Source organism: Crocodylus siamensis, chromosome 6 (assembly GCF_052110815.1).
Source record: "Crocodylus siamensis isolate JL-2025a chromosome 6, ASM5211081v1, whole genome shotgun sequence".
NCBI classification, from domain to species: domain Eukaryota; kingdom Metazoa; phylum Chordata; order Crocodylia; family Crocodylidae; genus Crocodylus; species Crocodylus siamensis.
Genome location: NC_143400.1, coordinates 20,166,726 through 20,193,648, shown reverse-complemented (window position 1 = coordinate 20,193,648; position 26,923 = coordinate 20,166,726). Strand labels below are relative to the sequence as shown.

Sequence of the window (26,923 nt, the reverse complement as noted above, 5' to 3'; positions counted from 1 at the left end):
GCTCAAATCAGCAAGGGCCTGGAAGGGGGGAGTGTCTCTCTCTGCAGCCAGGGGAGATCTCCAGAGGGCATTTAACCCCCACACCAGGATGTTGCCAGCTCTTGCCCGCCCCCCCAGTGTTACCCGGGCCCAGCCTGGGGGCTCTCGATGTCTTGGGACACTAAGCCTCGAAGTCAATTGCAAAACTTCAGGGCTAAGATGGGTCTGGCCTCACTGTGAGCTTTGGAAGAGTCCAGCCAGGATCTTATGTACCCCATCCCCCCTGCCCCAAGCATCTGGGTTCTTGTACTCACTTGCTAGCCCGGACAACCTCGGCAGCACTGTGGTTGATGGTGAGCTGCCCCAGGGGCACACGCCGCTCTTCCACTTCTGAAGCAATGAAGGTCTCCTTGTCCCCGCTCTCCACCTTGATGAGCCGGATTTTCAGCTCCTTAGGGGGCCCCTCAGTGACTGAGCGCAGCTTGAGAAGGTCGGCGGAGCTCATCACAGCTGGGCCACCCCCACCGTCCTCCCTACGGGCCGGGCGTGGCAGGGGCTGGGGTGTGGGCACAGTGGGGGGCGGTGTTGGCAACTTGGAGGCCTTGCCCATCTCGGTCTTGGCGGCACCATCCCGGGCATGGATCTCACTGCTCTGCAAGTCGAGGTTGGCTAGGACCCGGCGGCTCTTGCCCTTGGGGTCACGGTGGCGCCGGGGAACCCCATCTCGGCCAGCGCGCCGGTGCCGCCGGTGTTCCCGGTCGCGCCGCCGCGGCCCCGACCCCACCATAACCACCACATCCTCCTCCTTGACCCGGGGGGTGGGGGGAGGCGGAGTGGCCGGTGGTGTCGGGGGCTGGGCCACTGGGCTGGGCTCCCGGCCCGCCCGTTCCACCAGCGTCTCACAGGCCCGGCTAATCTCTTCCAGCACCTCCGACTCAGTGCGGGGTGGCCGTGGCTCTGGCGAGCCTTCCTTCTCCTCCTTCTCCTGGGCACCTCCAGCCCAGGCTGGTGTTGAGGTAGAGTATTGAGATGATGAGACCTGGATGGCACCGACCGGGGTGGTCGTGTTAGCACCGGGGGTGGGGGCTGGGGCCAGGGGGGCCTTGGCGCCATACAAATGCTTCTGGACCTCCAGCGCGCCAGCCAGGGACTTGAGGAGCCCGTGTGGGGCGGGGGCAGGCCGGCGCTCCTCAGCTTTGCCAAAGGGGTAGAGCTGTGGGGGCGCCGGCTTGTCCTTGGTGTATTCAAAGGGGGGTGCCGGCGGCTTTGGTCTGGCCAGGGGGGGTGGGCTGGGCAGGAAGGCAGGGGCTGCGGGCCGGTCCTCGCGGTGCCCTTCCTTCTTCTCCTCCTCCTCTTCACGCCGGATGGACTCGTCCAGCATCTTCATGATGTTGGCCAGGCCATCGGGTAGGATCTCAGGGGGCTCCTCAAACTGGTCGTCCAGGGCTGAGCCGGGGAAGTCGAAGAGGCGCCGGGCGGCTCCGGGGGGGGCCCCTTCCGAGGACAGCGTCTTTGGGTACGAGGGAGCCCTCGGCGTTGGTGGTGGTGGCGGGGGGCTGGGCTGGGCCCTGAAGCTTCCTGAGGTATTTGGGGGGCTGGGGGGCGGGGGCTTGGCCCCAGGCTCTGGTGGCCGTGGCTCACGGGGGGGCGTCTCCAGCCAGAAGTCGGGGGGCACTGGGGGATCCTGCTTGCCGTAGGGGCAGTGGTAGGTGGGCGGGGAGCGCGCAGGGGGTGGCGGGGGGCTGGGCCGGCCTCCGCGGCTGCTGGTGCTGGAATCCGGGTAGCCGAGGCGGGGGGGGCCAGGGGAGGTGCGGGGGCCCAGTGGGGGGTCCCCGAAGAGGATCTCGTCCAAGGGGTCCCTGCCCCCGGCCTTACTCTCTGCCGGGGCCTTCAGCCAGGGCACAGGGGGCGGGGTGGGCTGGGGGCAGGGCAGGCCAGGGGGGTCTCGGGCACTGGGGCAGGGCGGTGGTGGCTGGCAGCTCATGCTCTCCGGGGCTGCGGACGACGGCTCCAGGGCCGAGGTTTGGTACCGGTCTGGACCCTGCAGGGAGCCAAGCACAGGGGACAGGTCAAGGGGCAGCATGATGGGGCCACTCTCAGTGGGCTCCAGACCTCATATATCCTCCCCACCTGCCAGCCTGCCCCTATAAACCCCGATGTTCCCTCCACCCCATACCAGCCAGGCCCTATGGACCCCATGTACCCCCCCCATCATGCCATCTAAGTCCTATAGACCCCATATACCCCCCTCATCATGCCTGCTATGCCCTACAGACCCCATGTACTCCCCCCTAATTATGCCATCTGGACCTATGGACCCCATGTACCCCACCACCATCATACCAAGCCCTATGGATGCCATATACCCCCTCATGTCTGCTATGCCCTACAGACCTCACATACCCCCTGTTCCCCATCATGTCACCTGAGCCCTTGTATACCGCTCATCTTACCAGCCCGGCCCTAAAGACCCCTTCCCACCCACCCTCCACCCTAACTCACAAGGCTGGCGCCGTGCTCCCCCCGCGGGGTGGTGCTGGTGGCGGGGCCGCCTGTGGGCGGGGCCGGGCGTGGGGCGTAAGGCACGCAGGAGATGGTTGCTGGTGAAGCGCTCGAGTCCACCGGCGCCCGAGGAACTCTGCTCTCTGTAAGGTCACTTCCAGTGGGGCGGGCCTGGCTGCCATGGCTGTCTCCGGGGGGGCGGGGGCCAGGGGGCGCCGGAGGCGTGCGGGGGCTGGGCCCCACAGCGGGCAGGCGGTGTGGGGGTGGGTGGGAGCCATAGGCCGGCGCTGGGTAGGGGAAGGGGTGGGCGACTGAGTTCCTCGGTTCCTATGGGATGGGGGAAGAGACTATACACAAGGTCCGATATGGGGGGACTGTGTCCCCTCCATTTCACCCCAGAGCTGGCTGCATCTCAGGGCAATCTGAACCCCCACTGGATGGAGAATTTTGAAGGGGGGGGGGGTCCTCACCTGCCTCTCCGGGGCCACGACACTCTTGCGCTCAAGCCCCCATGGCTCGCCGTGAATGGGGTTCCACAGCCCGGGCTTGGGTAGCTGGTAGTGGGGGGCAGCAGGCGCTGGCGGGTGCTGGATACACACTGCCCCACTCTGCCAGACCGCAAAGAGAGACATGGGGGGGGTCAAAGAGGCAGTTAAGTCCCCCTTTCCCCTGCAAACCCCCCCCATCCTACCCTCCACAGCCCCACCATACCTGGTCAGGGCTGGCGCTCCTCCTCCTCTTCACAGGGCTGGGCAGGTCCTCGTGGCCATGGCCATGGCTGTGGCCGTGGTGGGCGGGAGGCACGGGCTGCACCACAGGGGGGTCCATGGGTGGCGCTGGGCGCTTGAGTTGGGGGCTGCGCTTGATGGAGAAGTTTCGCTTCTACAATTGGGGGGGGGGGAGGAGCAGAGGTCAGAGAAGCAATGACCCAGAAATTAACCCCCTCCCCCTGAAAAAACAAGATGCCCCACCCCCTCACCTCGAGGTGCAGGAGGTTCCAGACCTGCTGCAATGGGGGCAGCGCCTTCGTGCGGTGGTGGGAGGAGCCAGCATGGAAACTCCACAGCTGGGCCTGGGGGCAAGGTCAGGGTGTCAGGGAGCCTGGCAGATGCACAGACAGCCTCCCTCACCAGGCACCTAGGGATCCCCCCTCCCACAGTCTAGCACCCAATGGACTCACCCAGCCCAGCCCCCACAAACCAGAACCCAATGGACTCATCCATCCCAGAACACCCCCTAGACCAGAGCTCAATGGACTCACCAATTCCACAACCTCTCCCTACCAAGTGCCCAGTGGACTCACCCATAGGGTGGGTTAGGGATTAGGGGTTAGTTAGGGAAGCACCTGCTGGAGGCGGGTGATGTGAGCGGCCAGGGGCCCGTAGGGGTGGTCGCGCTGGTAGCGGGCAGCCTGCTGGTAGCAGCGCAGCGCCTCCTCCAAGTCCTGTGCCGCCTCGTAGATTTGCCCCAGCTGCTCCCACAGCGCCGGCTGCGCCGCGTCCCGCAGCAGCGCCTGCGCGCACCCATGCACGGCCTCCAGCTGCCCCGGCACTGCCCGCGGCCCCACACAGCCCCTGCGGCAAGGCAAGCGTTAGCCTGGCTTGGCCTGCGTGCCTGGGGCCCCTTCCCACCCGGATGCCCAGGTCCCCTCTCCTCCCGGCCCAGCCCAGCCTGGACACCCAGGTGCCATCCCAGCTGGGCCCAGATGCCTGGGTCCCCCCATCCCTGGGATAGCAGAAGCTGAAGCAGGGGGCCCATGGGGTTTGGTGCCTGGGATTTCAGCCCTCTCCAGCTCCGGTGTGGCTGCCGCACTTACCCCGGGGGGTAGTAGGGCTTACTGGGGTGCCCAACATGAGTGCTGTGGGCGGCCGGGAGATGCACCGGCAGCTGGGACTGGCCAAGGCTGGAGGAGCACCTGTGGGACCGGGACAGGGGGGAGGATCAGAGGGGAGGGAGAGGCCACACTCCCTGCCCCAGGGATTTGGGGTGGGGGCAGGTCTGGGGTCTCACCTGTTGCCTGAAAGCCATGGGCGAGAGTGGCAGGACGTCCAGGCCCCGCTGCAGCTCAGGCCACCGAGAGTGAAGGGATCCCGTCCGGCCCGGCCCCCGAGCTGGTCCACAGTGCGATGCATCCAGCCTGGGGGGGCAGCAGGGTCATGATTCCTGAATGCTCTTCTTGACCTATACTGTCCAACCACCCCAGCCTGTGCCCCGCCATGCCTCCTGCTACTCCCAGTAGGCCTGGGGGGGAGGGGGCTGCAGACACCAAGTTAGGAAAGAGTTAATACAGGGGGTGGGAGGAGTCACAGCTAAAAATGTGTTAAGGTGCAGTGAGGGGGCGGAGGAGGGGAGATGAGGATGAGCAGGAAGGGGGCTTAATGGGACTGGCACAGCTAGGAAAGGGTTAATAGGGAGGGGAGGAGCTTGGTGAGAGCAGCTGCCCCTGGCCCCGCCCCCCCAGGCCTCACCTACTGCAGGACTCTCTCTCTCTCTTTCTTTCTCCAGGAACTGGCCAATCACACAGCGCCCCCCGCTGGGCCACCAATCATCTTGCCCTCCTGTCGCCTAATGTAGCCTGGGGGAGACCAATGGGAAGTCAAGGGGTCATGGAGACAGCCAATGGGGTCCTAGAGCTTGCAACCATCGGGCAACAGGATCCAAACGCCAGGAGGCGCTGCGGGTCGGGAGCGAGGGGCACCGGCGGGGCGGAGGGGGCTGCGGGTCGGGAGCGAGGGGCACCGGCGGGGCGGAGGGGGCTGCGGGTCGGGAGCGAGGGGCACCGGCGGGGCGGAGGGGGCTGCGGGTCGGGAGCGAGGGGCACCGGCGGGGCGGAGGGGGCTGCGGGTCGGGTGCGAGGGGCACCGGCGGGGCGGAGGGGGCTGCGGGTCGGGAGCGAGGGGCACCGGCGGGGCGGAGGGGGCTGCGGGTCGGGAGCGAGGGGCACCGGCATGAGGGAACACTGGGCTTCAGGTCACAATCAACCCCGTGGGCCGTGACTCAGGCCCAGACACGGCCTAGACACGGCCCCCACCACCCCACAGGTCTGTAGCAGCCCCGTCCCCCTCCCCCTACATACAGACGGGAACCCAGGTGTTTGGGATGCCTGCACACACTACCACATTCTGACACCCCATGGAGATCTGGTCATGCCAATGCCAACACCCCCGGTGCCCCTCGTTCCTGCCCCACAGCCCCCTCACCCCCCCCCCCCCGGGGATTCCAGGGCTGGCCCATGACGCACACGTGTGCAAACGCACAGGAAGCGTGGCATGGGGGGGCGGGTGACGCGGGGCCATGTCAGCCATGGGCGGGCGCCCACGTTTTCCCCTCCTCCCGTTTCGTCGCGCCCGGCTCCGACTGGGAACAGTGGCCCACGCAGCCATGAGTGTGTGTGTGTGTGTGTGTGTGTACGAGAGAGAGAAAGAAAGCAAGCGTGTGAATGGGCCAGTAGGGCTGGCGCCACAGGAATTGCTTCCTGTCTACCTGGTTACACGCAGACACACATGGAACCCAGGTGTCTAGGACACACACACACAACCCAGGTGTCTGGCACGTTCACGGGACACAGAGATGACAGCAATACAGGCCCACAGACACACATGGAACCCAGGTGCCCGAGACACGTGTGCCCACAGAGATACACATGCAACCCAGATGTCCAGGACATGGATGCCCACCGAACCCAGGTGTTCAGAACACAGATGCAGACACATACGCACAAGCGTGTGCGCACGCAGAACCCAGGTGTCTGGCATGCAGATGCCCACGGAACAGATACACACACACACACACACACACAGAACCCAGGTACCCACGATGCACAACCTCTCCACCTCCAGCCCCAGGGTGGGGGGGCACAGCCCTGCTGGCGTGGCCCCAATCCTGCCCCCCCGGGCCTTCCCCCACCCCCGCTGTGCCTGGCTGCACTGCACTGGGACTCTCCGCCCTGCCCACGCACGCTGGGAAGGGTGCTCGGGGGCGGTGCCAGGAACCCCGAGACGAGATACCAAGGCCCCAGAGGTGAATTGGGGCCTCCAGCCAAGAGGGGGGTTCCCCGGCCTCTTCCTTCCCCTTCTGAGAAATGGGCCCAGTTCCTAGCATGGCCCAGAAAGGGGAAGCTCTACAGACATGAATGGTGCGAAAGGGCCCCAATGGCATATGAGAGGCATACTGTGGCTCTGCACACCCCACCCCAGGGCTGCACAGGGATCCTTGTGCCCTCTCCAGCCCCCAAAATGAGATGGTGATGGACAAGAGGCAGCCCCCACGGCAACACAAAGCCCCCACATGCCTCGGTGTGTCATTCACACACACCCCCATGGACGATGTCACGTATGCGGCAGCCCACGGTGGCAGCGTCACATCAGCACCCACACACCAATGTCACCACACACAGGGACAATGTTAGGCAGGGACGGACACACATGTGAGCTGAGAGAATCATCGTGTGCACCCGCATGCATACACGTACACACACACGGACAACATCCGGCAGGCCCCCCCCCCCAATGTGCAGACAGCATCATCGAACGCACATACACACACACACAAGGGTACACAGGAACAACATAAGGCAGGGATGAACACCCCCCCCCCCCATGTGCTGACAACATTATCATCACATGCACAAGGGTCCACAAAGCCAATGTCAGGCAGGGACACACACACTCATGTGCCAACAGCTTCTCACACATGTACAACAGTAGCCAGCAACAGGGTCTACTGCATACACAACTGGTGTAACACAGTGCTGGGAACACACAGGATCACAGGGGCAGTGCCAGTCCCAGCCCAGCAACACAATGCCACCTGGGGGTGGTCACACAGAGACACACATGCCAGCATCACAGAGCTGGGGCTGTACAGCATCATGGATGCAGTGTCTCACACACCCACCCACTCATAGCCCCCCAACCAGTACCACACACAGCTGGGGACATACAGCGTCATGGATACAGCAACACCACCCCCCCCGTAATAGGACACAAGCAGCCCCTGGCAACACAGCCGCTTCAGCATCATGTGAGGCTTCACCCAGTGACAGCAGCATCTTGCGCACACACGGTGTCACACAGGGACACGCACGCAACGTCACGTGGGGGCTGGGCTGCACACAGAGCCTCACACCGGCACTGAGAATTGCTCTCCAGCTCCCTCCCCACAACTGCCTCACACACGCTTGCCCACCTCTGCCCCTAGACACACACAGACACATGCACACAGAGCCCCCCATGCCCTCTACATGGGCACACAACCATTATTTCCCCCCCATGACTGTCTCTCTTCTACACAAACACAGAACCCACGTGTTTGAGACACACACCTACACACACCCACTCCTGGTGCCCCCTACACAGGCACACAGCCATTATCTTTCCTCCTCCCCCATGAACTGTCTCTCTCACACTTTCAGAAAAAACACACACGGTGCCCTCTACATGGATACACAACCATTATCTCCACTCCCCTCTATGACTGGTTGCACACACACACACCCTGGTCCCCAGGCTCTTGTTCCACACCCCCACCACCCCACCTGCTCTCCACGGGGTACAACCCCCCAGCTTGGGGCCCAAGCACTCAACAACACACACGCATGGCCTGGGAGAAAAACACACACAATCACACATACAGCACTAGAGAGACTCCACAGCTACAATCGAATCCAGCCAGACACACAGAGAGCAACCCACACATACAGACAATTCCCACACAGAGACACAATTGCACACATCCTAAGAGACACAACTGCATGGTGGATGGAGACAAAACAAGAGATGCTACCACATTCCTTATCCCCCAGAACACACACCCTCTAGACTGAAGAGACCTTCAGATACACAGCACAGAGACATGGTAACACACACAAGCACACATACATGCCAGCCTGCAGAGACCTTCAGTTACACAATGCAGTGACACAGACACACCACACAACAGCTGTTCCCAGGCAGAGGACAAGCCAGGTGTGTGCACGCACACACGGACACACACACACACCACCTGGACTCATTTCTCACAGACAGTCACCCCCCCCACTGCTGTACACAAATGGCCATACTACCACACACATGGGCAGACTCACAAATCACACTCCACCCCTCAAACAGCTTAAGCCCCCCTCACCCCAACACACACACAGCCTCACACCACAAAGGGTTACACAGGCACACAAAGTCACACACATATGGGGTCACACAACCACGCGCACACACAAAGCAATACCCTCTCACCTCGTGGAGGGGAGGAAGGGGTCGGGTCCCGATGGATCTGGTGTGTCCAGCTGTCGTGCGTGTGGGGGGGTGGCCCCTCAGGCACTGGCAGCAATACACGGTGTGGTCCCAGCCCCGCTCTGTGGGGTGTGTAAGGGGGGGGAACTGGGCGGGGGTCTGCCGTGACTCACCGCCCGCGTGGGAACCAGTTTAAAAGGAGCCTGACGTCACCGCCGGCCCCGCCCCCGGGAAACCCGGGTCCCCCTCCCAGCTCCTTCCGTGCGCGCACACACACACATACGCACACACACGCACGCGCAAAGGGAGCACAGCCACTGCTGCACACCATGACAGACAGCAACACAACCCCTGAGGGTGCAACAGCCCAACACAACAGTGTACAGCTGGACAAAAACCCCCAGGGCAGCTGGGGGACAAACAACTGGACACAATGATGGCAACACACAACCAGACATAAGGTGGTACATGACCCCAGGCACTTGAGGGGCACACAACAACAGTGATACACAACCCCCAGAGAGCTGTGGGAGGGGACAGACACACAACCAGACACAACAGTAAAACATGACTCTTCGGCACTTGGAGGACACACTACTGGTTGCAACAGTGGTGACAAACAATCCCCACCCCCACGGGCAGCTGGGAGACACAGGACTGGCCACAACAGCAGCAACACATGACCCCCAGGCAGCTGGGGCACACAGCTGGTTACAACGATGGTAACATACAACCCCAGGTAGCTGGGGACACACAACTAGTCACAATGATGGTGACACATGACCCCCGGGGCAGCTGGGGGGTGGGGGACACACAACTGCCCCAGGTGTATATGGAACAATCACCCCAAACTCAACCCCTGGACACAGACTGGGTGAACACAATGCACTGGGTACCACAACTGCACAGCCACCCAAGGCTACAAGGGACTGGTACGCAGGAGGGGGGTGAGAACTGCACTTGCCCCTGAGAGGCAGCTGCACAACTGCACCCAGAATGATGGGACCGTTGTCACATGCAGAAGCCACAATGGCGCACAGTGACACATGGCACCACAACCGCAGGCAGTGAGCAGGGTGTACAACCTACCCAGGCGCAGCCAGCCACCCCTGGCAGAACAACACAACATCACAAGCCAGCCAAGACTATAAGGATGCACATGTGCATGCACACACACACGTGGCAGGCGGAAGGTGCACACGTACAATCAACACAGACAGGAGAATAGCGACAACACACCAAAAATGCAGTAAGGCTATACATGCGTGCACACACACAAGAAGCACAACACCATGCAGATATATGGGATGCAGGCAGGCCTACAACCTCAACAGCACAGAGGAAACAGAGTCAAGGGTGCAATCATCTGTACAAAGAAGATACTGTCGCACACACAAACCAACACAATCGCATAGGACAGAATAGGACAGACAACTCAAATTACAACCACAGGTTTGCTAGACACAACCACATACAGCTCCCCAGCTGGGCCTACAAGTACACACACAACAAACACAGACAAGTGAACCACAACAACACACTAAAGCCAGATAAGGCTATACACAAACACACAAACGCACACACACCAGAACCATAACACCATAAAAATGTAGGCCTGGCTGCATCCCATACAACAACAAACAAAACAGACAGACACATGCACATGAGAAGCTCAACACCATGTGGCTATACAAAACATACAAATCAGGACTACAACCACAGCAACACACACAATACACATGCGCACACACACACACAAGAATCCCAAGCCCACGCAGCTACATAGGACACGCAGCCAGGACTATGACTACAACAACACACAGAATAGATGTGTGTGTACACACATACGAACACACAACAGCACAGAGGAAACACAGTCAAGACAAAAACCATCCCTACAGGTACTGCTGCTCCCCCACCCCCCCACCCCCACACAGAGACACAAACACTAGAACCACAAGACTATGCAGATGTGTGGGAAGCAGCCAAGTCTACAACCACAACAACACTTAAGACACACAACAAATGCACGCATGCAAGCCTGCCAACACCAATGCCATGCAGCTATGTAAGTGACACAGTCAGGACTACAACCACAACAATGCATAGAATAGATATACATACGTGCACACACACAAAACACAATCAAGACTACACCCATCCATACAGAGAAGATACTGGCGCTCTCTCCCTCAAACACACACACAGACCAACACAATCGCACAAACATACAGGACAGATGATCTGAATTACAACCACAAGCTTGCTAGACACAATCACACACAGCTCCCCAGCTGGGCCCACAAGCACACATGCACACAGCAGGTAGAAGGTGTGTATGCACATTAAACACACAGACAGGAGAACTGCAACACACCAAACACAGATCAGGCTAAAGACACACATGCCCCCCACCCCCCAACACACACCAGAACCACAACACCATACAGAGATATGGGATGCAGCCAGGCCTACAACCAAAACAACACACAGACGCATGCACAGCAGAAGCCCAGCACCGTACAGCTGTACATCACCAGGACCACAACCACAACAACACTCAGAGTAGACACACACGCAAGAACCACAGTGGCACAGAGGAACCACAGCCAAGACTACAACTTGTACAGATGCACAAAGAAGATACTGCTGCTCTCTCTTTAAACGTGCGTGCGCACACACACACACACATACACAAACCCCTCCCCAAACAATCACAAACATACAAGGCAGACAGTCCAAATTACAGCCACAGGCTTGCTAAACACAACCGCACACAGCCAGTTGTCTCATGCTCACAACCACACATGCACAAAAGTGATCCTGTGCTGGAGAGACAACCCCCCCAACACACACACACACAACAAGTGCTCACTACAGACTCCAACCCTCCCAAAGCACCCTGCACTATACGACGATTAGGAAAACACAACCACCAGACACCCCTCCCCCAACATCTTACCCTGGAGAAGGACACACGCTCTAACACTGTTCACAGGGGCAGAGGAGACGACTCCCCTGGCACATGCCTCACAGGGGCAAATGGGGGCATTGTGGCAGCCTGGGCACCCACCTGCAACTACCTGGGGACACCGCTAAAGGCGCTTGTGCAAGGCAAGCGTACACACACTCTGCCTGGGCATGAGGGGCGGGGCGGGGCACTCGTGAGTTCATGAGAAGGGCATGTTGTAAGGGGTGGCCCTGACCCTCCCTCCCCCCAGTTTGGAAGGGCTTGGGCAACAGGAAACAGGCCCTTTGGGACAGGAAGCGACAGCACTTGGGACAGGAAGTAAAGCAGGGGGAGGCAACAGCAACCTGGACGCCTGGGTTTGCAGCCCTGCGCACTCACCCCGATGGCGGCAGACTCCCTGGCTCCTCTCTCTCCTTGGCGGGGCCCCCCCGGGCACATGCAGCGGCGGCTCTGACCACCAGGCACCGCAGCTGCAGCCACGGGCTACGCGCCGGCCATGGCGGGTAGGCAGTCCTGTGGGAGACACAGCGAGGGCCGTTAGTGTGGCCCCAGCATGGGTGCTGCATGCCTCCAGCCTGCCCTGCGGGACCCCAGAGTCCAGGACTGCTCCCCACCCCAGAGATGGCTGCATCTCAGGTACATGTTACGCCCTACCCCAGAACCAGCTGCATCTCAGGTCCCCATTACACCCAGCCCCATCCCAGAGCTGGCCGCATCTCAGCTCCAGGTGATGGGTCTCCATTACACCCACCCCAGAGGCAGCCACAACTCCAGTCCCCCTTACACCCAGTCCCCGGCACCCCACCCCAGAGCCAGCCACATTTCGACCTCAGCCCAGAAGCAGACGGCACCTTAGGACTTTGGACCACAGGTGAACTCCGGCCGACCTGAGGCAGACAGCAAAGAGGGGAGGGGCAGGATTAACTCCTCCCCCAACTCACAGCCCCTGCCCCCCCAGCCCTGCCAGTGCCCTTCACTCCCAGCCCCTAGGTCCGCCACTTCCGGGGGCTGTGTCAGTCGACTCCAGCTTATCTGAGCCACCCGTGCCCTATTGGGGCAGCCAGATGGCATGGGGCGGGCAGGGGGGACGGCTGCAGGGCTTGTGCCTGGGTCCCTAGCATGAGAGAGGTCACACTCACAGCACTAGTGAGATTTATGCCCCTGGGGCCACTTGCACAAGGATTCATACTTGTGGCACTCATGAGATCTGTGCCCCCAGGGTCACTTGTACAAGGGTTCATCGTCACAGCACTAGTACCAGTGACCCCGGGGGCACAGATCTCACTAGTGTCATGAGTGCGATCCCTTGTGAGATCCATGCCCCTGGGGTCACTTGCACAAAGGTTCATTGTTGCAGCACAAATAAGATGCATGCCCCTGGGGTCACTTGCACCAGGGTTTACGCTCACAGCACTAGTGAGAACCATGTCCCTGGGTTCACCCATACAAGGGTTCACACTCATGGCACTAGTGAGATCCATGCTCCAGGGTCACTCACACAAGGATTCACACTTGCGGCTGTAGAAAGACCCATGCTCCTGTTCACTCACACAAGGATTCACTTGTGGCTTCTACCAGACTCCACACACCCCTGGGGTCACTTGCACGAAGATTCACACTTAGCCAGATCCGTGCCCTGGGCTCCTTGCACTGAAGCTCACACTCACAGCCCCAGTGAGAAACTCTTGGCACTATGAGCCCCATTGGGACATCCCCGTGTTCATGCCCAAGGATCAGCTGTTGCACGGGAGCTCATGCTTTCCACCCCAACAAGGAGCTCAGGTCACTGGCAGCACAAGTCCTGGGGGCCTTTGCACGACGATTACATGCACCAGGACATGATCTGCATGTCACCTGTCACCATGGTCTTAGCCTCAGTTTCCAGCTGGGAAACCGTGCCCTGGGCACTCATACAATAGCTCGTAGATCCTCACTGCTCCAGCAGAGGCAGCTGCCTGCCTCACACAAGGATTCATACTTGCAGGCTCTGGAAAACTTTATGCTCCTGGCCCTTACACAAGGATTCACACTCATGGGACCTGGAAAACCCCATGCTCCCCAGGGAGTCACACTTGGAGCACCATGCTCCCCTGGGCCTGCATGTCCTGACACGAGGATTTGCAAGAAGATTTGCATGAGTGGCAACTATGATCAGCTGCAAGGATCACCACCCCAACTCTGCCAGCCTGTAAGTGAGACCCATGCCGTCACTAATACCATGAGGATTCATGCTCACAGCACAGACCCGGTGCCCCTCCCTCTGGACCCACTGCCCCTCACATAAGGATTTGTATGGCCAGGGGGCACAAGTGCTGCCTGGGCCCTCGCATGAGGATTCCCAGCATCCCGTGGCATCCCCTCCCCATTCCCTCCGGGCCCTCATGACCCCAGGCACCCCCGGGACCGAGCCAGCCGCAGCCACAGCCCCCAGCACTAGGCACAAAGGCCCAGTGTGAGCTCACAAAGAGCCCCCTCGTGCGACACAAGGGACCTTCAGAGCCACCCATGCAGCCTCCACCCCCACCCGAACCCTTCCCCGAGCTGGAGAACCCAGGTGTCCAGGCCCCCTCCCCCCTTAACCCCCAAGATCCCAGGCCCTTTCCGATGATGCAAGAAAAGGCAACAGGAGGTAAGCAATGATGTAACAGTGGGGGGGTAGGGGGGAGGCTGAGCCCTGGGACCAGGGGGTATTTCTGAACCAGCCTGAAGTAGGGCCGAGGGGCGGGGGTGCTGTGGGTTGGGAGTGAGAGGTGGGGCAAGTTGGGAGCCAGGGCCACTGGCAGGGCTGGGGGGAGGTGGGGCAAGGTGGGAAGCGGCTGCCCTAGCCCAGCCCACAGGGAGGGAGCAGCCGCCTGCCCCTTGCCCCCCCCTCCCCCGGCAGCTGGGAGCTGGAGAGACAGGCCCAGCCAGCTGTGCCAGGCCCTGCCCCCGGGCACCTGGGGTGGGATGAGTACGCGAGGCCTCAGCCCTGCCAGTGCCCCTCACTCTCGACCCACAACCCCTGCTAGGCCAGATCAGGGTGGGGACAGGGCAGGGCCTGTGCGACCCCACGCTGAGCCTGCAGCAGGGACTACCAGCAGCCAGCTTCCTTCCTGAGAGCCAAAAGGGGAGGGGGGCACTGACCAATCAGCTCTCAACCCTGCTCCCCCCATCCCACCACTCCGGAAACAGCATCTGAGACCCCAGGCTGGGACCTGGGGGACCTGTCCCATCATCAGAGGGGCTGCGGGTCAGGAGTGAGGGGCACCGGCAGGGTGGGGGGCGGGGCACTGGGGGTCTCTCCAAGGAGCTGGGACTCTTTGGGGCGGCGGCGGCAGGATCACAACGGGGCTGGGGAGAAAGAAGCGAGGCGTACGGCCTCCCCCTCCCCAAACCGGGCCCGGCCGCCCGCGCCGCCCGGGAGCTGCGAACCGCAGAGCAGACGCGCCCGCCCGCCCGAGGGGGGGCTGTTAAAGGGCTCGCGCCCCGCCCCGGCCTCCCTTAAAGGGCCCGCGCGCTCCGAAATTCCTCCTCTCCCCCAACCGGTCCCTTTAAGAACCCCCCCTTCTATAGCGCCGCCTCCAACCCCTTCCCTCCCTTATAGCGCCCCCCCATAGCAAGGCACCCCGCATAGCAATACAAGCCCGTTATAGTGCCCCCTATACACCCCCCCCGCTTGCACAGCGGCCCCCTATAGCCTCGCACCACCCTACAGAGCCCCCCGGCCGGCCCCGCACCCGCCTATAGCGCCCCCCGCCCCGCTAAAGCGCTACCCCAGGGGGCACGGCCCCCCCTCTCCTCGCGTCGCTCCCTCCCCTATAGCCCCCCCACGGACCCCCCTATAGCGCGGGGGGCGGTACCTGCAGCCGGGCGCTACAGCTCCCCCCGGCTCCGCTGAAACAAAGAACCCAGGCGCTCGAGCCCGGCCCGGCCCCGCCCCCGGCCCCGCCCCCCTTCCGGCCCCGCAGCCTCGTTTCCGCCCGCCCCGCCCCCCGCCCGGCTTAGGGCTCCGCCCCCCCCGCACGGCCCGGGGCCCGGGGCCCGGGGCCAAGGGTGGGTGGCGGGGCGGGCGGGCACAGATCGAGGCCCGGGCTGGGTCGGGGGACGTGCGATGGGTGGTGCCGGGACAAACGGACAGAAGACCGGCTAGGGTGGGTGGACGCGTGGAGAGCTGGCCGAGGGATGGCTGGGCAGGCGGACAGAGGGGCGCTGGTGGGCCGGCCGGCCGGAGGGTGATACAGGGCGAGGCGTGGACGGGTGGAGGAAGCGATGGACGGGCGGGGCAGGGGCGCACACCAGAGGCGGGTTGGGGTACACGCACGGACAGGGTGGCGGTAGCCGGATGGTTGGGCGCGGCCGCTCGGACAGCCAGGACGGGTGTAGCCGGCAGACGGACGGGTTGGGGGAGCAGTGGCGGGGGCAGCCCCCGGGGCAGATGTGCAGAGCAGCGACACCGCACACGGGCACCGCACGAGTGTGCAGGCGCTTGTGCCTCGTCTCGAGGCATGTGTGAAGGGCAGGCACACGCGTGTGCTGTGAGGCCGGTAGGTCTGCGTGGGGGCTGCTCACACAGCTGGTATGTGTGTACAGGCCCTGGGCACCTGGGTCCTGTGTGTGTATTTGTGTGCGTGTCCCAGATGCCTTGCTTCTGTGCGTATTTGCATATGTGTTGTGTGTGGCTCTGTATGTGTCCGTATCCCTGTGTCCCAGATGCCTGGGTTGTGTGTCTCGTGTGCGTGTCCTCTGTGTACATGTATGAGTGTGTGTCCAGGACATCTTGCATCTGTGTACTTGTATGTCCGCGTTGTATGTGTAACTCCATGTGTCTGTGTCCAGGGTGCCTGGGTCGTGCGTGTGTGTGTGCGCGCGTGCCCGCCCGTGCCCGCGTTCCATCCGGCCCCCCCGGGGTTAACCCTTGCGCTGCCGGCGCACAACTGGGGGCTAGAGGGGAAGGGGCGGGGCCTCTGGCGTGTCCCGGCAACCGCCCCAGGGGCACAGGCCCTCCGTGGAGCCCCCCCCGACCCCGGGCTCTGACACTGCTGGGGGGGGGGGGGGGAGCGGGCGCAAAGCACCACGGGAAGTGGAGGCCCGCCCCCCCGCCGAGGTTACTTAAGGACACGGGGGGAGGGGGAGCCGGGACTCCTAGGCTCTCTCCCGCGGAGGGGGAAGGGGCTCCCTGCCCCCCCCCCGGACCCCGTGGCTCTAGGCACGTCCGCAAAAGCCGAGGCGGCGGGGGCAGCCAATGGGGGCGCCCCTCGACCCTGGCCAACCAATGGGGGCGCGGCAGCCGAGGCAGCAGCTGGCATGAGCGGGACTTCCCCGCCCCCTCCCCCTGCGGGGCTCTACGTGCTCCCCCCAGCCGGTGCCCCTCGCTCCCGACCCCCCCCCGTCCCATCTGTCTCTCACCACCTGCCCCCCCCCCCATCGAGCCTCGTTTGGGCTTTGTTACCCTGGAAACCAACTCCCAGCTTGCACCTGACTTGGCCCTCCCTACCTGCGGGGAGGGGGCAGTCACTGTTGAGGGCGAGCACAGCCTTGCCTCCCCTGGCATGGCCCAGAAACCTGTGTCGCCACGCGTGTGCGTGCACCTGTCCATCCTGCAACTCAGTGCAAGCACGCTGCGAGCCCCGTTTTTCCTGCGATGCAGTGTGCAGCATACACTCCAGCACAGCTGGAGCGTGTACTGGCACGGCTTGTGTCAGGCAAGCCCGTCACACATACACGTGCATCCCATATGCCAAACACACACCCAACACGTGTGTCCAGGCCCCTCCTCTGTGGAAGGGTGTGCGACACCGCGTGTGCAACGGCCCAGGTGTGCTCAACGCGGGCCCAGGGGAGGGCACCGCACGTGTAAGCGGGACACATTTCGTCTTAGCCTAGCTGGTTGGCCCGTGTGCATGCATGTTTTGGTGTGATGGTGCCTGCACAAGCATGTCAGTGCGTGTGCGCAGCCCTGGGCCCAGCCTAGCGGGAGGGCCCAGGTGCACACGTGTTGTTGGGCCACGGTCACGTGTGCACAGCCATATCAGGGCTCGACCCTCCCTTTCCCATGTTCCAGACGTGCCAACCTACACGTGCAGCTCCCAGCAACAGGGCCCGGCCGAATCCCACCATTGGCTGCCGGCGCCGTGACGTCACCAGCGCCAGCGAAGCTCATTGAGCCTTACCAAGAAAAAGCTGGGCCTACGCCCCGCCCACTAGGCGTGGCCTAGCCTCCCACAGCAGGCTGGGGGCTGCAGGTCGGGAGTGAGGGGCATCAGAGGTGGGGACGAGGCGGCAGCGGGGCCCCACTGGGGCTCCAGCCATGAGGGCGGGGCTTGGGCCCCAGTGGGAGGACCGGGCTCCTCCTTTCCGATGCACGGCTGTCCCTCCGCCTCTCCACCACCCCCACCCCCACCCCCACCCCATAGCAGCCAGTCCCAGCGCAGTATGTTAATATTGTGGCATGGCCGGAGCGCTGATTGGCTGCGCCACTGCTGAGCTGTGCAGGGGAGCTTGGGAGCCAGGCGGAGAAGCGAGGCTGCGGGGTCTACGCGTGGAAGGGCGCGGCCCCAGACGGGGTCGGGGTCAAGGCCAAGGGGCTGGGTGCTAGCTGGTGGACGGGGCCTAGGCACCGTGGTGCGAGTGGTTCTACGTGGTGTGGGTCGGAGCCTAGACCCGGGGTCCCCTGTGGTGCCGAGGGGGCGGGGCTCCATGCGTGGGCGGAGCTTAGCTCTTGGGGGCGGGGCCAGACTCGGCTACGAACTGCGACACTAAGACCGCCCCCCTTTCCTCTTGCCCCCCTACCTGTGTCCGGTGTGCGTTCGCGCCCCTCGGGGCCGGGCTCGGGCCCGGGCCCCATGGGCAGGTTGGGGGCCGCGGCCGCCCGCGCCGCACCGGATCCCGCCCGGCCCCGCCTCCCGATCCCTCCCTGGGGGCGGGGAAACTGAGGCAGGAGGCAGCGAGGGCGGGGGCAGCGGTTTATTGGGGGCGGGGCTACACGTCGAGGCTGAGCAGGGCCGCGGCGCCGCGCTTGGCCCAGGTCTCGGGGGCGGCCGCGCCCGCGCGCAGCTCCAACGCCAGCACGAACCCGGCGGCGCGGCGCGGGCACACGTACAGCGGGCACGAGTAGGAGCCTGGGGACGGAGCGGGGCGGGGTCAGGGACCGCCCCCAGGTGACCCCCGCCCCCCACGCCGGGCCCCCATGTGCCTCCCACCTGCCCTGACTCCGTCCCCACGCTACACCCCGCCCCTAATGGGCCCCACCTGCCCTGCTCCTCCGTCCCCACGCTTGACCCCACCCCCAGGCCATGCCCCCATGTGTTCCCTACTAGACCCCGTCCCGGGCTCCACCCCCTTTTGCCCCACCCTGCCCACCTCTGCCAGCTTTCTTGCGGCTCTCCACCGGCCGGAAGTGCACACTGGGCAGGGCGCAAACCAGCTGCATGGGCGCTGCCTCCACCAGGCATGAGTTGCGCCTGTCCCAGCCTGCACCCTCCAGGAACAGCCCTCGCACCCACACACCCTCCTGCAAGAGAATGGCATCAGGGGCATGGCCAGGGGGCAGGGCTGGAGGGATAGGGGTGGGGCTATGGGGGCAGGAGGGGACTGGGGGGGACCTCCAGGGATAGGGGTAGGGCTACATGGAAGCAGGGGTCAGAGGCAGAATTGGGTGGGGCTTCAGGGACGGGGTAGGGCTGTAGGGGACTAGGAAGTGGGTCTCCAGGGACAGAGGCAGGCCTGGAGATAAGGGGGGCAGAGTTGGGGTGGGGCTGGAATCAGAGGCAGGGCTATGTGGGGGGGTAGGGCAGGGGCTTCAAGGATGGGGTGGGGCTGTAAGAAAGCGGGGCAGTTAGAGGCGGGGCGTCAGGGCTGGGGCAGGGCTGGAGGGGACTAGGAGGTGGGCCTCCAAGGATAGGGGTGGGGCTGGAGTCAGGGTTTCAGTAGAGCAGGACCTGGAACCAGGGGTGGGGCTTCAGGGGCAGGGCCGGAAGGAGCTAGGGGTTGGGGCATGGCTGCAGGGACGGGTGGGCCTGGAGGCAGAGGTGGGGCTACCTGGAATCAGGGAGGGCTGGGGAGGGCCAGGGCGGAGTCAGCAGCAGGGCTGGGACTAGGGTACAGTCAGGGTGGCGCCTCAGGGATGGGCGGAGCTGGAGGGCATTCAGGGGTGAGGCCAGCACCTACCTTGGGCGGGTAGACCAGGTTGCTGTCATCCACGGTGGAGACAATGAACTCCCAGGACAGCGAGTCCACAGCCACCTGGGGGTGGCAGCAGGGCATGCCACAGGACGCAGGTGTCTGGGTGGTGCCCACTTTGCTGCCTGTGGCCCTCTACCTGCCCTGGGGTGTCCGGGCCCACCCTGGGTCTACCCCCAGCCCCACTGATGTCCAGAGCCCAGGTGTCCGGGCCTGCTTTGGCTTCCCCCCACCCCAGCAGGACCCAGGCATCAGCGCACCTTGCTCTGGCGGGCAGCGCCCTGCAGCACGGCGGTCAGGAAGCCAGTGGGGAAGGTAAAGCCACCAAGCCAGAAGAGCACTGGGGGGTGGGCAGTCTCAGCCCAACGGGCCAACTGCTCCACTCGTTGCCCCAGGTCCCGCGTCCAGGACCCCAGCGGCTTCAGGGATGGGTAGGCCTGGGTGGATGGGAAGGGGAGGAGAAATAGGTATGTGGGACCTCTGCCTCCCCCTGCTCCAATCATACCTGCTGGGAGCTCTAGTGCAGCCCACAATCCTGGGCGGAGCAGGGAGAGAACCCAGGCATCCGGGCTCTGCAGCCCCCTGGCCTCAGCTGTAACCCCTAGACCTCCCGGCTCACCCAGAGTTGGAGAGAACCCAGGTGCCTGGGCTGGGGTGGATATCTCACCCGCTCCCAGAGTGGGGGCACACGGGCATCGTGGATGCAGTTGAAGATCTCTTCCAGTGTGGTCGACATCACCACCAGGCCCTGGATGCCCTTCTCCAGTTCCACCAATGAGGACCTGGGGAGGGGGTTGGGACAGAGAGGGAGGGGCTCTAGGAATGCCTGCCCACCAGCATCGAACGCCCCCCAGCCTCTCCCCAACACCCATCCCAAGCAAGACAGGAAATCAGGATGGGGTCCAGCGCACTCAGGGAGAGGACCCAGGTGTCTGGGTGCTCCCAGCATCCCTTACCCCCCCAGAGCAGACATAGAGCCCAGGCATCCAAGCTCCCACCCTGCTCCCGAGCAAGGAGAGAACGCAGGTGTCCGGGGGGGCGGAACCCAGGCGTCTCAGGGCAGACCTGACAACTTGCAGTAGGGCGTTGTAGCGCTGCATCTCCTGTAGCAGTACTACGGTGAGGGGTGAGGGGTCGTCAGCTAGCACCTGGCAGGCACCCACATGGTCTAGCTCAGTGGGTACCCGTGCCAGCACGTCACCTGCCAGCTCCAGCACCTGTTGGGGGGGCAGCCAAGGGGGTCACAACCCCGCCACCTGCCTCCCAACCCCCGGCTTGGGCCGTGCAAGGCTGACCCTGCCAGACCCTAACTTGGCGTCCCCAGGTAGGCCACACCTTGTCCTCACGGCTCTGGGCGGCAGGGCTGGGTGGGCGCTGGGGCTGCAAGGCCAGCAGGGTGTCAAGCAGCACGCGGGCAGTGCTGATGGCGGCGGCAGCAGCAGCATTGGTGTGCTGCCCGAAGGCGCCTGGCGGGTCATGGGCCGGCAGCATGCTGATGTGCTCCTGGTATGATGCCAGGTCCCCATCCTTTGGGATGTAGTAGGTGTCCAGCGCCGACAGCCTGCCGCGGGGGTGCGGCGTCAGATGGCCCCGCCCTCTCCCCAGCCTAGCCATGCCGCCCCTGGGCTTGAGGCCAGGCTCAACAAGCCTCACCTTAGGGGCTGTGGCCATGATGAGAGTGGTGGAGGCCCAAAAGGCCCCTGGATCCATAGAGATGTGGCCAATCAGTGCCACAGCTGGTGGAGGACTAGCAAGCCCCGCCCCCTGGATTACCCTGCCCCCTGGATCCACAGGGGCATGCCTCATGTGAGCACCACAGCTGGAGGCCCTGCAGGCCCCACCCCCTGGATCCATAGTAGGACATGGCAAAGATGAAAGCAGCATACAGTCAGTGGGCTGAGCTGGCCCTGCCCCCCTGGATCTGTAGGGGGTGTGGCTTGGGTAGGCCCCACGCCTGTGTAGCCCCGCCCCCTGGGCAGAAACAGCCAGATCCATCTCACCCCTTTCATATTACCTCCCCACCAAAACCTAGAAGGGGTGTGGCCACATGGCAGGAACTAAGCCCCACCCACCCCAGATAGCTCTGCCCCCTCTCCTAAGAGCACCCTCTCACCCAAAGGAGTGGGGAGCACACCTGGAGAGCTGCACATGGTCAACTGACTGTGGGGGAGCAGCCCTGCCTCCCCAGGAAGCCCGGCCCCCCTGAGAAGCCCCGTTACTTGTAGAAGGGTGTGGCTAAGGCCTGCTCGCAGAAGCAGTCGCTGCTGTAGGCTAGCAGGAGGCGCCGGTCCCAGTTGTCTGTCACATGACCACCGTAGTTGACACCCGCGATGAGGTAGCGCAGTGCCTCCCAAGGCGTCTCCTCGTACTCATCTAGGTAGAGGCTCAGCAGGTTCTCCGACACCTGGTGGGGAAGGGGGACAGGGTCATAGCAGGCCCTGCCCGCCGGTGGGATTCCTCTGCCCCCACCCCAACCTGGGGACCCTGATCTCAGGTGGAGGAATAAGGGGGTAAACTGAGGCAGGGGGTGGGGGGGACTGAGACTGGGAGGAAACTAAGACAGAGAAGAGGGAAACTGGGGCTGGGGGGTCTGAGGTGGGATGGGAAACTGAGGCAGAGGAAGGAAAAGCAATGAGGCAGAAGGGAACTGAGATGGGGGAAACAGGGACAAGAGGGGAACCTGAAACACAGGAGGAGAAATTGAGATGGGGAAACTGAGGTAGAGAAGGGAAAACTGAGGCAGGGGGGAACTGAGGCAGGAAACTGAGGTGAGGGGAACTGAGATGGGGAAACTGAGGCAGGGCAAGCAAAACTGAGGTGGGATGGGAAAGCGATAAGGCAGGACAGCACTGAGGTGGGGAGGAAACAAAGACAAGACAGAAACTGAAGCAAAGAGGGCAGAAACTGAGGCAGGGAAAGTTGTCTTGGGCTGCGTACGCTGGGAGCACCTGAGGACAGAGCATTGGTTGAGACCCACTCCCCTGGGTTAGGACCCCAGGGCCAAGGGCATTAGGATCCTGCACTGTGGGGGTGGCTGTTGCGCATGTGCCCAGGGCTGCTGTTCCCAGGCTCTGTTGTGTAACGTAGCATATACCCAACACATTGCATGTAAAGTGCATCTGAGTCATGCACATGTGTGGCATTTCCCTGGTGTGTAGCATGTGCCCTGATGCGTGCCATCTGCCTGCCATGCAGCATGTGCCCAGACTTGGAGTGTGTGCCCTCACATATAGCCTGTATGCACACACATACAGTGTAACCTGTGCCAAGACATGTTGTGTGTAACACACCTGGTATGTAACATGCCTTGTATGGGACGTGCCAAGGTGTAACGTGTGTAATGTGTGCCCAGGCATGTAGTGTGTGATGTGCATCTGGTATGTAGTGCGTATTGTATCCCCAAACATGTACTGCATCCCCAGATGTATAGCATGTGATGTCACACATGTATCCCCAGTTGTACAGCGTGCAACATACCTGGTGTGTGCCTAGCATGTGGCATGTCCCTAGATACGTAGCATATCTGACACATAACATGTCCCCAAGCCTGTAGCTTGGCATGTAACGTGTCCTCCAGATGCGAAGCATTTCCCATGTGCTTGTCTAGATGTAGTATGTCCCCAGGCATGTAGCATTTCACATGTGCCTGACATATAGCATGTACCAGACATGGAACACCTCACATGTGCCTAATGTATAGCATGTGACATGTTCCCAGACATGTAGCATCTAACATGTGCCTGCTGTATAGCATAGCATGTTCCCAGGCCCAAATCATCTCACATGTGCCTGCCATATAATGTGTAGCATATCCCCAGGCCCATAGCATCTCCAGTATACCTGACATATAGCATGTACCAGGCATGTAGCACTTCATATGTGCCTGTTGTGTAGCATATAGCATGTTCCCAGACATGTAACAGCTCACACATGCCTCCCGCAAAGCATGCTGTGTGTTCCAAGCACGTAACACCTCACATGAACCTGACATATTGCATGTGCCAGACCCACAGCACCTCCCACGTGCCCACTCTAGCACATAGCCTGTCCCCAGGCCTGTAGCGCCTCCCATGTGCACACCGTGTGGCACTTGGTGCGTGCCCACTGCACCCACCTCAAAGTCGGAGTCATTGAAGCCGTAGATAACATTCCAGCCCAGTTGCAGGAACTGGCGCCGCTCCAGCAGGAGGCTGTGGAAGAAGCAGAGGGCGAAGAGCAGCTTCTTGTAGCGTGCTGGGCGGCTGCAGCGCCCAAACTGCGGCTCCGTCACTAGCTGGTACAGGCGCGTCATGTTGGCCTTCAGGCCCTGTGGGGCAAACAACAGGGGCTATCAGGTCAGCATGGGCACTGTCCCCCTCCCCTCTCCAAGCGGTGCCTGCCCCCGCCCCACGCCAGCTCACCGTGGGCGGCTCGGTGGTGACCTTGATAGCAGCCTGCAGCACGGAGACGGGGAAGCCAGGATGGGGGCTGGAACTGAGCCACAGGCGGAAGTCGGGGTGCGGGTCCTCAGCTGCCAGCTGCTCTACCAGCTTTGCCAGCTGCGGCATCCACGACAGCGACAGGTGGCAGTTGGCGAGGAACACCCAGCTCCCTGCAGGATGCCCAGACACCTGTGTCCTGTGGACCTCCAGGTCCCAAGGGACCCTTTCCAGGCCCACGGTGTCCTAGCAACCTGCGCCCATAGTAAGCCAGGTTGCCCTTAGCAATCTGTGCCCATTTCCCCTGGCAACCTGCCCCCCACAGCCCCTTGGCACCCACACCCCTGGGTCTCCAGCAACCCATGCCCATAGTTAGCCAGGCCTCTAGCAACCCATGCCCATTTTCCCTGGCAACTCACTCCCACAAACCCTTGGCAACCCACACCCCTAGGTCACCAGCTAAGGAGGATCGTTGGGGAAGCGCTGAGGACCCAGAGGGGAAGGGAATCAGATGTCGAAGGGGAGTGGTTGCTCCTTAAGGAGACGATCCTCCATGCCCAAAGGGAAGTAATCCCAACAAGGGTCAAAGGGAGCAGGAGGGCACATAAACCCCCATGGCTCACTAAGAGCATCCGGGAATGTCTCCTTGCTAAAAGGGAGGCATACACCCAATGGAGAGATGGGGTCATCACCAAGAAGGACTATGTTACAGTCGCCCGAGGATGTAGGGGGGCAGTCAGGAGGGCCAAGGCAGAGATGGAGATAGGACTAGCTTCCCGGATTGGGGACAATAAGAAGTCCTTCTTCAAATACATAGGGGGTAAAAAGAGGGTCCCGGGTAATGTGGGGCCCCTGCAGGACACGATGGGCAACTTAGTCGTCATGCCAGATGACAAAGCTAACATATTTAATGATTTCTTTGCCTCTGTCTTCCTAAGTAGGGACCAGTTCAGCCACCTCCCTGCTGGGCCCCCTTCGGGCCCCGGGAGAGACACGCCTGGGCCAGGGGTTAGCGAGGAGTTAGTTAGGGTACTTCTGGAGAGGCTGGACGTGTTCAAGTCCGCTGGTCCGGACGATCTTTACCCTAGGGTTCTACAGGAACTGGCCGGGGTCATTGCGGGACCCCTGGCGCGGCTCTATGAGCACTCATGGTGCTCTGGTGAGGTGCCAGAGGACTGGAAGAGGGCCAATGTGGTCCCTATCTTCAAAAAGGGAAAAAAAGACGACCCGGGAAATTACAGGCCAGTTAGTCTTACCTCAATCCCGGGTAAGCTCTTTGAAAAAATTATCCTGGCACACATCCAGGAGGGCCTTGCGGGGGAATGCATGCTCAGGGGCAACCAACATGGGTTCATCAGTGGCAGGTCTTGTCAGACCAACCTGGTGGCCTTTTACGATCAGGTCACCAAATCATTAGACGCAGGGGTTGCTGTGGATGTAGTCTTTCTGGACTTCCGGAAGGCTTTCGACACTGTCTCTCACCCTGTCCTCATCAAAAAGCTGGGAGACTGTGGTGTCGATGCCCACACGGTCAAATGGGTCGCCAACTGGTTAGAGGGCCGCACCCAGAGGGTGGTAGTGGATGGGTTCTTCTCGACCTGGAAGGACGTGGGCAGTGGGGTTCCGCAGGGCTCGGTCCTCGGGCCCGCACTGTTCAACATCTTCATCAGTGACTTGGATGACGGGGTAGAAAGCACCCTGTTCAAGTTTGCTGATGACACTAAGATGTGGGGGGATGTGGGTGCACTAGAAGGGTGCAATAGGCTACAAGCTGACCTTGACAGGTTGCAACGGTGGGCGGATGAGAATAGGATGGGGTTTAACACTGAGAAGTGCAAGGTGTTGCACATGGGGAGGAAGAACCGGCACCACACTTACAGGTTAGGGAACTCCCCTCTTGCCAGCACGGAGACGGAAAAGGATCTTGGAGTCGTCATTGACTCCACGATGAACATGGGCCGGCAGTGTGGGGAGGCAGTCAAGAAGGCCAACCGTACCCTGTCATGCATCCACAGATGCATCTCGAGCAGGTCCAGGGAGGTGATCCTCCCCCTCTATGCGGCACTGGTCAGGCCGCAGCTGGAGTACTGCGTCCAGTTCTGGGCGCCATACTTCAAGAGGGACGTGGATGATATGGAAAGAGTCCAGAGGAGGGCCACTCGTATGATCAGGGGTCAGCAGGGCAGGCCTTATGAGGAGAGGCTACTGGACCTGAACCTGTTGAGCCTCCACAAGAGAAGGTTAAGGGGGGACCTTGTGGCCTGCTACAAACTGGTCAGGGGGGATCAGCGGGTATTGGGGGAGTCCCTGTTCCCCCGTGCGCTGCCAGGAGTGACCAGGAATAACGGTAACAAGCTGGCGGAGGGTAAGTTTAGATTAGATATTAGGAGGCGCTACTTCACAGTCAGGGCGGCTAGGGCCTGGAACCGGCTTCCAGGGGAAGTGGTGCAGGCTCCTAGCCTGGGGATTTTTAAAAGGAAGTTAGATGAGCACCTTGCCGGGGTCATCTGACCCCGGTGCTCTTTCCTGCCAAGGCAGGGGGTCGGACTAGATGATCTACCTAGGTCCCTTCCGACTCTAGCTACTATGATACTATGATACCAGCAACACATGCCCATGGTAACCCAGGTTGCCTCTAGCAACCCGTGCCCCGTTCCCCTTTGCAA

General features: G+C 62.0%; 2 protein-coding genes across 7 annotated transcripts in view; both read right to left on the bottom strand.

Annotated features, from left to right (window-relative positions):
- Nucleotides 1-18,568, bottom strand: part of KDM6B (lysine demethylase 6B) — a 30,814-nt gene extending 12,246 nt beyond the window's left edge. For 2 of the 6 annotated variants that reach the window (XM_090052301.1, XM_090052300.1), the window contains exons 1-10: nt 18,451-18,568; nt 12,061-12,195; nt 4,492-4,618; nt 4,298-4,396; nt 3,827-4,055; nt 3,461-3,553; nt 3,193-3,363; nt 2,952-3,089; nt 2,482-2,808; nt 294-2,020 (exon numbers count right to left, since the gene is read on the bottom strand). In XM_090052301.1, coding sequence (XP_089908427.1) covers nt 294-2,020; nt 2,482-2,808; nt 2,952-3,089; nt 3,193-3,363; nt 3,461-3,553; nt 3,827-4,055; nt 4,298-4,396; nt 4,492-4,618; nt 12,061-12,195; nt 18,451-18,505 — 3,101 coding nt within the window. In that variant the 5' untranslated portion in view covers nt 18,506-18,568. Of the gene's footprint in view, nt 1-293; nt 2,021-2,481; nt 2,809-2,951; nt 3,090-3,192; nt 3,364-3,460; nt 3,554-3,826; nt 4,056-4,297; nt 4,397-4,491; nt 4,619-4,949; nt 5,057-12,060; nt 12,196-15,521; nt 15,611-18,450 lie in introns of those variants that run through there. The other 4 variants (XM_090052302.1, XM_090052303.1, XM_090052304.1 and 1 more) reach the window with 4 other exon arrangements.
- Nucleotides 18,569-18,609: 41 nt separating this feature from the next.
- DNAH2 (dynein axonemal heavy chain 2) overlaps nt 18,610-26,923 on the bottom strand; it is a 96,082-nt gene continuing 87,768 nt past the window's right edge. Inside the window, exons 79-88 of the mRNA XM_090052287.1 lie at nt 24,240-24,430; nt 23,954-24,145; nt 22,059-22,243; nt 21,175-21,400; nt 20,905-21,056; nt 20,507-20,621; nt 20,100-20,276; nt 19,828-19,902; nt 19,021-19,171; nt 18,610-18,779 (exon numbers count right to left, since the gene is read on the bottom strand). Coding sequence (XP_089908413.1) covers nt 18,640-18,779; nt 19,021-19,171; nt 19,828-19,902; nt 20,100-20,276; nt 20,507-20,621; nt 20,905-21,056; nt 21,175-21,400; nt 22,059-22,243; nt 23,954-24,145; nt 24,240-24,430 — 1,604 coding nt within the window. The 3' untranslated portion in view covers nt 18,610-18,639. The remainder of the gene's footprint in view (nt 18,780-19,020; nt 19,172-19,827; nt 19,903-20,099; nt 20,277-20,506; nt 20,622-20,904; nt 21,057-21,174; nt 21,401-22,058; nt 22,244-23,953; nt 24,146-24,239; nt 24,431-26,923) is intronic.